Here is a 10,481-nt window from a genome sequence, read left to right as displayed (position 1 = left end):
CTCCCTCCTGCCTGTACCAACACCCACCAATCAGCTCCCTCCTGCCTGTACCAACACCCACCAATCAGCTCCCTCCTGCCTGTACCAACGCCCACCAATCAGCTCCCTCCTCCCTGTGCCAGCGCCCACCAATCAGCTCCCTCCTCTTGTACAAGCCCCACCAACCAGCTCCCTCCTGCTTGTGCCAGCCCCACCAATCAGCTGCCCCGTTACAGCCGCGCTCCCCGCTCGCTCTCACGCGCCGTTCCCGCGGGCCTCGGCGGAAGGGGCGGGGTCAGGCGCGCGGTTCCGGCGCGCGGGGGGCGGTTCCGGCGCGCGGGAGGCGGTTCCGGAGGGGGCGGAAGTGGCGGCGCTGCCCCAGTCCAAGATGGCGGCGGCTCGGCCAGGCCCGGCCCCGCGCGCTCCGCACAGGCCCCGCGCGGCCCCGCGCGCGGTGTCGGTGAGCGCGGTGGGGGGGGCGGGAGCGGGGCCAGGGCCGTGACTGTGACTCAGCACCGGGGCCATGACTCGGCACCGCGGGCCCCGACACCCCGCCCGGGCCGGCGAGACCTGCGCGGGGCTGTGCCCGGGGCGGCCGCGCCGCGTGGGTGCGGGCCGGGCCGGGGCTGAGCGGGGACTCGGGCGCTGCCGGGCCGGGCCGGGCCCGCTCTCCCCCTGGTTGCCGGGATTCCCAACCCGGCGCGGGGCGCGGCACCGCCGGGTGTCGGCTCACGCTCCGTATTAGGCTCGGAGCCGCTCCGGGGAGCGATCGGCCCGCCCGCAGAGCCGGGCAGGGGCCGGGCCGGCGCTCCGGCCGCACGGGGCCCAGAGCCTCGCTCTCACCGGGGGCCTGTGCGGGAACACGGCTCCCCTGACACCCCTCTCCTCTCGCTCATCCCCCAGGTCCTGTGGTAGCCCTCGCACCTGAGCAGGGATGGAATCACTGGACACCGAGGTGCGGGCACGCAAGACTCTGGGCACTGTGGAGTACGTGGAGTCGTCGGGCTTCGCGCAGGGGGTGCTGCCCACCAGGAAGGATGTGGTGCAGAACATGCTGTACCTGCTGCAGCCCAAGAGGGCCGGCCAGGCCCAGCGCTCCAAGGAGGACGCAGCACAGCTGCTGGCAGAGCACCTGCAGGAGCACTGGCTGGTCTGCAACCTGCACACCATCGCCACGCAGAACATAAAGAAACTCATCCTCAAAATGTACGAGGAGTTCACCAGGTTGTACCAGACCAGGAAGCAAAGACAGAACCAGAAGTTCTCCGATCGGGCCGACAAATTCAACGAGAGCTCGGAGAAGCTCTTTGATGTGTTCTGCACAGACACACAAATGAGGGATAAACTGGAGGAGTACAGTGGGATAAAAATGACCAGCATCGAGTGGAAGTTTCTGGAAGACCAGAGGAGCGAGAGAAAGATGTACTACGAAGATTTCACAGAGAAGCAGGAGCTGAAGATGATGGAGAGGAGGCAGAAGATCCAGTGTCTGGAGCACTTCAGGAAGCTCGCCAGGGAGGAGAAGGAGGGGAGGAAGGCGAAGGCGAGGGACCGGGGCGAGGAGCAGTCGGACGAAGGCACGAGCGTGGACGAGTCGTACCCCACGGAGGAGGAGAACGGCGGCGCCCCGGCCTTCTCGCTGCGGGGCCGGCGCAAGCGCCGCTGCACCGCCAGCACCACCGCGCCCCTGGAGGGCGAGCACATACGGATGAGCATCCGCAGGGTCAGGCCTGGCTTCTACGAGACTGTGGAGAAGGTGAAGAACTGCTAGCGCCCGCCGCGGGGTGGGCACGGCTGCTGGAGTGCCAGGGGCAATGCACACCGGAGGCAAGTTTGAAACCCCACCACCCACTGGAAGTGATTGTTGTGGATCCCCAAGCCAGAGCTCAGGAACATCCTGCCTCCAGGGAAGAGGGCTGGGATGATGACAACTGCAGCAAGGACTAAACCATGTGGATTTGGAAGGATGAGCTGTTAGCGGCCAGCGATGCCGAGGCTCAAACGTGGCCGATGATCCAAGGTTACGTAGCGTATAAGCCTCTTATTCCAAGGTCCTGTCTGCATCCGTGGAGTTTGGAAGTCTCTCAGCATTTCTGAGCCAGTGGTGGCCTAACAGTACAAACCAGGACTGGGATTTGCTGCAGGGTAATAGCTTGGACTTGCTGCTCCCAGAGAATCCACGCGCTGAGGAGCCCTGGCCCCCGTTGGCTGCAGCAGGGCCAAAGGGACTCGGCCCTTCCCACAGGAGGCGGTGTTCCTGCAAGGAAGGAAGTGGGTTTGGAGCATGTGTCACCCAGCCCTAGAGAGGCACACTGCGCTTTTGGGAGGGCATTGCTCTCCTGCTCAAGGTGGGGGGAGAGATCAGGAGACAGTGGAGTGCTTTGGCTGTAAAAGCATTGGTGATTCTGAATGTTTTATTCTAGATTCTATTTTAATGATGTTTCCTTGATCAGGATAAACCTTCCTGTAACTGGATGAGTTTTATCATGAAGTCCCTAATATAGCATCTGGGGTGTGAATCCTAAATGAAGTGGTAATGTTTTATCTTCGGGGGGAGGGGGGTAACATAGGGGGAAATACAAATTGCATTATTTAGTTTTAAGATGAGAGTAATTTTATAAACTATTATCCTACCTTTTTAGGATGTAGGGAAGAAAAAGCCTTCCCAGGTGTGGGTAGCTGTGCTGTTCTCAGCAGCAGGCACCCGGATCTGGGCTTGCTTTTCCACCCTCAAGGTCATGCAGACCAGCAGTGGGGAGATAGTAGTTTTCCACCCAGAGATTGTTTGAACAAAGCGTGACCCTCTTGCCCACGTACATCCTGAGCAGTGACGTGTCTGTGACTTTTTTAGTTAGAGTTGCTTTACTGGTTTTTAAAGATGAGAGACTTGAACTTCCAGTGAAACCCAGTGCTGGAGATCTCTCTGGTGAGGTTCCCAAACCTTGCCAGACCACACTGAAAATGGAAAACCCCCAAGTCTCTATTTGTCCACAAAAGATTTCTGGTAGAAAAAGCGCAAACTTGCCTGGTTTTAAAATTTACCTTCCAGTGTGAATGTTGGTTTCCCCACTCCAGTATCTCAGCTTTTCCCCATTTCTTTCCTCTCCGTCCTGCACATCATTTACTGACATTAACTCGTGCTCTTTCATTCTTTGGCTTTTGCTCCCTTTAACAATAAATGCATGTACAAATAATTTTGACAGTTCCTTTCCTTTTGATGAATCAGTGCTCGGACTGCTTTAAAGTCCCGTGCCAGAGGAGGAAGGGAACACAGAGCAGCTCTGGTGCCGTGGGCAGGGCTGGGCTGGCAGCCCTGGCTGTGCTGCCCCAGCAGGCCCCGTGCCCCGAGCGCCGCGGTTCCTTCCCGGGGCCTGGCTCCTCAGGCAGGGCCAGGGCCTCGCTCTGTGTCTGAGCAGCTCTCCATGGGAAGATGCTCCAGGACGTGTAGTGCCGTGTATTCACATCACTCTAGAGTTACAGGTTTGATTGCAGCACCCCCAGCCTCCGCTGCCTGACACTTGCAGCCTCCCTCTCTCCTCTGATGTGCTTCACTGACTTCCCCGTGCAAATTATGTCACGTTTAAACTATTTGCCTTCCAGCCCTGAAGTGCTGGACTTGAGCCTCTCACTGGGCCTCTACACCAGCAGCTCTGTTTCAGCAGGGAATATAGCCAAGCTCGGACCTCGCCGAAGTAGAAGTGTTTTAATAACTGCTGTAACCCCCCTTGTATTACAGATATAGCTGACAGTATAAATGCTTGTGTGTAAAGCAAATCCACCGGGGTTGGCTCGGATACGGAACACAGCTGTATAGTGCTTTATGATTTTCAGGGATTCAGGGAATTTAAGGTTGTCAAATCTGACTTCCTGTTTACCACAGGGAATTACATTTCATTCAGAAGCCCCACACTCAGCCTGCTGGTCTCAGTTGAACTGACCTGTCTGACAGAAAGTCGAGCCGAAGGTGTCAGCAATCTGCTGCCTTCCTCATTGCCTACTTAGTGATTTGCCACCTTCACTGTTTCAAAAAATAAAAAGAAGCAGAAACAAGTCCGACCATCCTCTAGGCTGAGATTCTCTTCATGCCATCCTGTACGGGCTGAGCAGTGTGTATCCATTGAAATCATATTTGGGGCTTTTTTAACTGAGTTTGACTGTGGATAGAGCCAAAGCCTGGCTCTGTTTCTGCTGCAACAGGGGGGAAATTTCTAAATCATGTATTCTGATTACTCTTCTTTGGGACCATGGTGCCTTTTTAATCAGGACAGCAAATCTTGTCCCAGGATTCTGTACTTTTGTACGTTAACAGTTGTTGACTTTCCTTTTTGGTGTGTCCCAAATAAATTAATATAACATACCTCTGGGCTTTTGTTTCTTCTTTCTAAAGGGGGAGGAAAGAGGAAACTGAAGCTAAAATAAATCTTCTCTGCTTCAGCTCTCCCTCATGGGCCCTGCAGGAGCAGCTGTGGTGTGTGCTGGGGGACTGTGTGGGGCAGCAGTAGGGAAGCTGCTGGAAATGGGAATCTAGCCTGGAGCAGCCCAAGGTGAAGGGGGGGAGGGATGAAACCTCTGCATGTGTTGGCAGCGTTTCATGTGGGCTCTTGGTGCCTCAGGTGTGGGATTGGCATTGGACACAAAGGCCTGGTCCCACACGTGGGTGTCCCACTGCTGCCTGTTCTGTCGTGGCTCAGGGATTTGGTGTGGGAGATGAGTGAAGGGCAGGGGTGTCCAAGAGACACACAGGGCCATGGTTTGCGCCACAGACCCTCAGCGAGGAAGGGAAGTGGTAAAAGAGGAAATGCTGGAAAGGGCACGTTTGCTTCAACGGCTTTTGCAGGAGGGAACCAAGTGCATCCCAGGGGGATGGACACTTTTGCTGGACACTGAGTCACTAATTTAACCGGGCATTTGAGGAGAAATATCTTCAGCCTTCGCACCCTGAACCTTTCTGCAAGGGGAGCAGTAGAAAGGAGAGGACACCCTGAAACCCCTGCACCCCAGCCTGGGGCCCTGGCAGCCAGGCTGGGCACGTGCCAGCCCCAGGGAGGTTTTACACCCCTCTGCAAGGAAAAGCTGCCTTTTCACAGCCCTTGCAAGTTCCTTAGAGCTGCCCAGGCCAGCCCTAAGTGAGGTCGCACAGAAATCCCCGGCTGATCTCCCAGCACGGATGTGCCACTTCACATGGCACACAGCAGCCACTGCTCTGCCCGGCTCAGAAAGGGGAAGGAACCGAAAAAAACAACCCAAAATGCAAATCACGGCACTACTGAGCAGGCTGGATGTGGAAAACAATGCCTGTGACTCAGCACAGAAAGAGTCACAAAGCTGGAATTTAAACAAGTCCAGGCCCAGCACTGTGGGCACACGGCTCACAGTGTGTTGGGCAGTGCCTGCTCACGAAGGAGGTGGATGGGTACAGGGAAGGGGAAGCACCAGAGCCCTGTCCTACAGCTGCCAGACAGCTTAACACAGGGTGACAGGGACAAATTGTGGCACTCCAGGGAAAAAAGTATTCCCAGAAAGGGTGGAGCAGACACATGAAGCTGTGTCATGACTGTGCTTGTGCTCAGCACCTGTGGCTGGGCTCCAGGGGAGCGCCAGGAGGGGAGATGAACCTCCTGCTTCACCTGACACCCACACTTTGTCCCCTGGAGGAGAGACACAAGGCACAGGCAGTGGTGAAGCTGCCCCCACCACGGCAGAGCTGGGCACCGAAATCCCAGTGTGGGGCACAGGAACCTGGCATGACACCTGCCTGACCCTCATCCCACTGCTCCTGCTGCCTCCATGAAGAGTCCCCTTGAATGCTGGAAGGAGCTGCAGCGAGCATTTCCAGAGCAAACGTGTTAATTCATTAACCAGACACGCTCGAGGGTATTTCCTGCTCTCGCGGAGGGTGTTGTCTTGTTATTCTTCCCGAGTTTCTGGACAGCAGATGCTTCCTCCTGGCACGGCTTCGGAGCCAGCACATACTGCTCCCATCTCTTAAGACTACTAATCCAAGTTCCTCCCCATATTGCCTGGCCCTGCCCCACAGAGTCCCCTCTCACACACTCTCTGGTCCCGCTGAGGTTGGGCTGTGCTGTACAGCAGGAGCCAGCTGGGGTGGGGACAGCTCTGCGCAGCCACAGCAGCCCTGGCAGGGCCCGCTGGGCAGCAGGGACACATCTCCAGAGGGAGGGAGGCTGGAAATTGATCCTGGGGAAATCCAAACGTTTGGGAATCGGGGTAGGAGCTTTTTCTTTGCTGGCCACCTGGTACAGAGCAGCCAGGCCCTCAGACTTCCCTATGCCAGATGCTTTCAAGGACCCAGTTTCTCCTTGGCTCCAAGTTTTTTACAGTTGCATATATCCAGCGAAATCACTTTATTGCCCAGTTTTGGGAAGGGGGTGAGGACAGAACTGCAGGCAGCACCTGCCCAGGTACTCCCTGGGCTCACTCATGGCACTGCCATGGCTCTGGCAGCCTGTTTGCTTGAACGGTACCCCAACAACCTTTAGTGGAGTTTCTTTGTGAGTCAGTGCTTCCTGCTGCCCCGCAGAAGCTGCCTACAACCTCAGGAGACCAGCTGGCCCAGCCTCCAGCAGCATTTTACACCCTTTTGCAGCCGATGTGCACCAAAATCACTCCCATCTCAGCTCCCCCCTCTCTGGAACGCATTAATTATGAAAGCACGGCTGACGGTTCCTCCTGCAGTACCCTCAGGGTGTTCCTATCTTGGGACAAACCACATTGCCCTTCAGAGACGGTGGGAAGGGAAGGGAGGGTGTGGGGGGAGGACAAACTCAAAGACCTGACTATCTTTTGTTGTATCACATCCCTTCTGTTGGGCCGTTACTTCCCACATGCTCCTGCAGTTTCTGGATGAGAGAAGCAGGTGCTGTGGAAAGTCCAGAAATTTTGGGAGACGCCTGGCTGACCACAAGGACGAGAGAGGCGGGACCCCCTCTCCGCGGCCCCCCCGGGTGGTCCTTGCGGGGCAAAGCTGAGCCGCCCTCACGCCGGCTGTGGGTGCCCAGCGCTGGGAGCAGCCTGACCCCAACCCGCTCCTGGGGGGCACAGGGGGCACAGGGACAGGCCCGGCGGCGCCTCGGGGCCAGCGCAGCCGGAGGGACGGCTCAGGTTACCGGCCTCGTACAGAAATGAGTGTGGCCGCGGGAGCCCGGGGAGGTTTGTGCTGTCCACAGCCGAGCTGTATTAAAGGGGAGCGGCGGGGCGGCCGCAGGGCTCCTCCGGCAGCCTCCCCTCGGCATGGCAGGGCCGGGGGGCGACGGGGACCTGCGGCGCCTGCTCAAGCTGCACCGCACCGAGATTGCCATGGCCGTGGACGACGTGTTCCCGCTGCTGCACGGCCTGGCTGACCACGACGTGGTCCCCGAGCATATCTTCAAGGTGAGGCGGCGGGGCGGGAGGAGATGGGCATGCCGTGGGGGCCGGGACCGGCTGGCAGCGCCGGGACGCGTGCCAGCGGGCCGTGGTGGCACTGGCAGGAGACGCTGAGCCGGGCGGAGCGGGAGGGCTCCCAGCGCGCTTTCCATGCACTGCTCACCTGGCTGCTGGGCCGCGACGCCGCCGCCCTGCACGACTTCTGGGCCGTGCTCTTCAAGGACTACAACCTGGAGCGCTACGCCCGGCTCCGGCCCGTCCGCGGCGCCTTCCCCAGAGGTACTGGGGGGTCAGGAGGGACCGGCATCCCGGGTCCTGCCAGTGGGCATGGGTGGCACTCCGGGCTGGCCGCGCCTGTCCCAGGCCCTGTCCCTCTTTCAGAGGCGGAGCTGGGTCGGCAGCGCCGTGGCAGGCGTCTGTCCCCCAGCCCCACGGCACCGGCCCCACACAGACCCCAAGGCAAGAGGAAAGCCCCTGAGGAGCGGGACAAGGCCCGGGCAGCACAGCCCTCCCCACGGCACACCACCAGTCCTGGTATGGAGACCCCGAGTGGGATGGAGATGGGCTGGGGTGCTGGGGGGTGCCCGAGGTGTAGCGGGGTGTTGTGACCCCTGACACCCACCCTCACAACGCTGCAGGGCCCCTGGCAAAGGCAAAGACTGTGAAGAAGCCGGAGGGCGCAGATACCCCCCGCACCCCTCGTGCCGGCGGTGAGTGCAAACCCCCCCAGGGCAGCATCTGCCTGTGCCCCTTGTTTGCCCACAGCCATGGGCAGGGGGCTGCTCACCCCACTGAGCCCCCCTCAACCGCAGCCCTCCAGGCAGTGGCTGCCTCAGTGCAGAGAGCAGTGGCTGTGGCAGGTGGTGAGGTGCCCATCAGCCGTGGGGCCATCGAGGGCATCCTCATCAAACACGTGCTGGAGCCAGGTAGGTGCCGCCTAGCTCAGCCCAGTCACCTCCTGCCCAGTTAAGCTCCCAAATTCAGGAGCCACCCTCATACATGAGAGGAAGCTGGAGCTGCCTCTGGCCCCTCTTCCAGGCAGCTCCAGGACAGGCAGCAGAGCTGGGAATGAGCCATACACCCAGGCTGCCCGCGACGAGCCGGGGGCCAGGAGCAGAAGCCACAGCCTGAAGCCCCCTGCCCAGCCCAAAGCATCCCAAAGTGTACAGATGCCCACCCACCTGTTTTCAACCTCCCTTGTGCAGCTGCCAGGGCTGTGGCAGGGGGTTGTCCTTGCATGGCATCATGGCCATGGCCTGGGAGTGTCCCCCTGTGCCAGCACTGCCTTTCCAACCCTTTTCTTTTCTCACCCGTAGAACAGGGAACCCCAGCTGCACCCCCAGGGCCAGCTGCCAGTGCCCACCATGTACAGCCAGCAGCCTGTGCCCCTCCAGGTGAGCCCTGGGTGTGACACCCATTGCACCCCCGAGAGGAACTGTTTGGGTGTCCCTGGCATGTCCACTGGCCTGGCCTAGCACAGGAAATCCAGGGATCAACTACTGGGGGGGTCACCAGGCTACAACGCCCAAGAGACAGGCAATTCACACCCTGAAGGGGTTGGTGTGTTTGGTGCAGGGTGAGTGATGCAGGGGGAGAGGGTGAGGGGGACGACAGACACTACCACAGCCATGGTTTCAGCCTGGTGGGTGGTGGTGACCTCCTGCCCACTCCCCCGGGGCAGGAGAATGAGGACGAGTGCGCAGCCTGCGGTGACGGCGGTGAGCTGATCTGCTGTGATGGCTGCCCCAGGGCCTTCCACCTCACCTGCCTGGTGCCCCCGCTGCCCCGCGTCCCCAGGTGAGTCCCAGGGTGCCATGGGGACCCCAGAGCACCCTCGCTGTCTCTCACTGCCCTCTCCGACTGTGCAGTGGGACATGGCGATGTGGCTCCTGTGTGACGAGTGTGGCTGAGCCGGGGCAGCTGCTGGAGGCAGATGTGGCTGTGCAGCGACCCCCCGAGATCGCCGGGGAGGAGGGATGTGATACCCGGCTGGGTGGAGCTGATGGGAGTGTCTGTAGCCGCTGCTTCACCCGGATCCCCACCCCCCAACACTGTCCTGCTCCCAGTGCAGAGCCCAGGTGAGCCCCCATCATCCCCACATCCCAGCCTTATTCCCCCCCTGGAGGGGTCTGCCCTGACAGTCTGTGTCACCCCTGAGGGTGTAGGGGGCTGCTGCTCTGCACATCCTGCGCACGCACCCCGGACATGGGTGGCCTGGACACCACCACAGCAGCTGGTGACCATCCGGCCCAGGCAGCCAAGGTCAGTACAACTCGAGCCAGGGAACGCTGGGAGAGCGGGTACAGGGAGCGGTGAGGGGGAGGAATGGTGCTTCAGGCTGGGACAGGGACAGGCCAACACTAGGTGGAGGCAAGTTAGTGCTCCGGAAACATGAGCTGAGGCTGCACCAGGTGAGGGACTGAACCTGGTTACTAACCCTGACCAAAAGGAGTGTGAGCTGAGGGCAGGCAGGGGCAGGACATCTCTCCTCCCACAGGCAGAGGAAGGAGCCCTCAGCAGTGACCCTGTGCTGAGCCGGGATGAGCTCGATGCGCTTCTGGGTGAGGTAAGACTCTGTGGGACACCAACAGGCAGAGTCCATCCAAAGGGGACTGTGTCTTCAGTGTGACCCACAGGGTAACAGTGGGCTGTGGGTCAGGGAGGGTGTGCCTGGAGACACCAAGGGGGCAGGACATGGGATGGAAAGCAAAAATAAACCCCCGGGGCTGTCCCACAGGGCACGTGGGATGGGATCTTGCAGTGGGCATTCCAGAGCATGGCACGGCCCCTGGCAGACACACACGGGCTCCTCGCCTAGTGCACACTATCCCAATGGCACGACCGACATCACAGGAGTGCAGAAGCAGCCCCTGGGGCAGCTGTGCCACAGGAGGTACACAGGCATCACGGCACGTCCAGAAACCCGACAGCATAAATAACAGAGGCTCACAGCACAACCCAAACCACTCGGACACTGCCAAACAACAAATCACAGCAAACGACCCTCAACAGAACACAGGCTGAGTGACCACAACTGTATGAAATACAAAATCAAAAAATTATAATAAAATAGAAAAAAAAATAAAATATAAGAAAAAAACACCTACATTTCCAAA

At 59.3% G+C, this 10,481-nt stretch overlaps 3 protein-coding genes across 3 annotated transcripts in view; 2 read left to right on the top strand and 1 right to left on the bottom strand.

Moving 5' to 3' along the window:
* SCLY (selenocysteine lyase) overlaps positions 1-504 on the bottom strand; it is a 5,058-nt gene extending 4,554 nt beyond the window's left edge. Inside the window, exon 1 of the mRNA XM_017826186.1 lies at positions 239-504. Coding sequence (XP_017681675.1) covers positions 239-504 — 266 coding nt within the window. The remainder of the gene's footprint in view (positions 1-238) is intronic.
* On the top strand, positions 391-4,336 carry LOC108502849. The gene is made up of 2 exons (XM_017826244.1): positions 391-439; positions 883-4,336. Exon 2 carries the CDS (start codon positions 914-916, stop codon positions 1,748-1,750), a length of 837 nt encoding a protein of 278 aa, XP_017681733.1. The 5' UTR covers positions 391-439; positions 883-913; the 3' UTR covers positions 1,751-4,336.
* A 2,894-nt stretch (positions 4,337-7,230) lies between these two features.
* Positions 7,231-10,268, top strand: AIRE (autoimmune regulator). Its single transcript, XM_017826184.1, has 11 exons — positions 7,231-7,371; positions 7,470-7,644; positions 7,747-7,899; positions 8,004-8,075; positions 8,178-8,291; positions 8,419-8,528; positions 8,682-8,759; positions 9,047-9,162; positions 9,234-9,418; positions 9,777-9,931; positions 10,103-10,268. Exons 1-11 carry the CDS (start codon positions 7,231-7,233, stop codon positions 10,181-10,183), a joined length of 1,380 nt encoding a protein of 459 aa, XP_017681673.1. The 3' UTR covers positions 10,184-10,268.
* The last annotated feature ends 213 nt before the right edge of the window (positions 10,269-10,481 follow it).

The sequence above is a fragment of the Lepidothrix coronata genome, unplaced genomic scaffold, assembly GCF_001604755.1.
Source record: "Lepidothrix coronata isolate B3197 unplaced genomic scaffold, Lepidothrix_coronata-1.0 Scaffold125, whole genome shotgun sequence".
NCBI lineage: Eukaryota > Metazoa > Chordata > Aves > Passeriformes > Pipridae > Lepidothrix > Lepidothrix coronata.
Note: the sequence above shows the minus strand (reverse complement) of the source record. Positions and strands in the feature narration are given on the sequence as shown.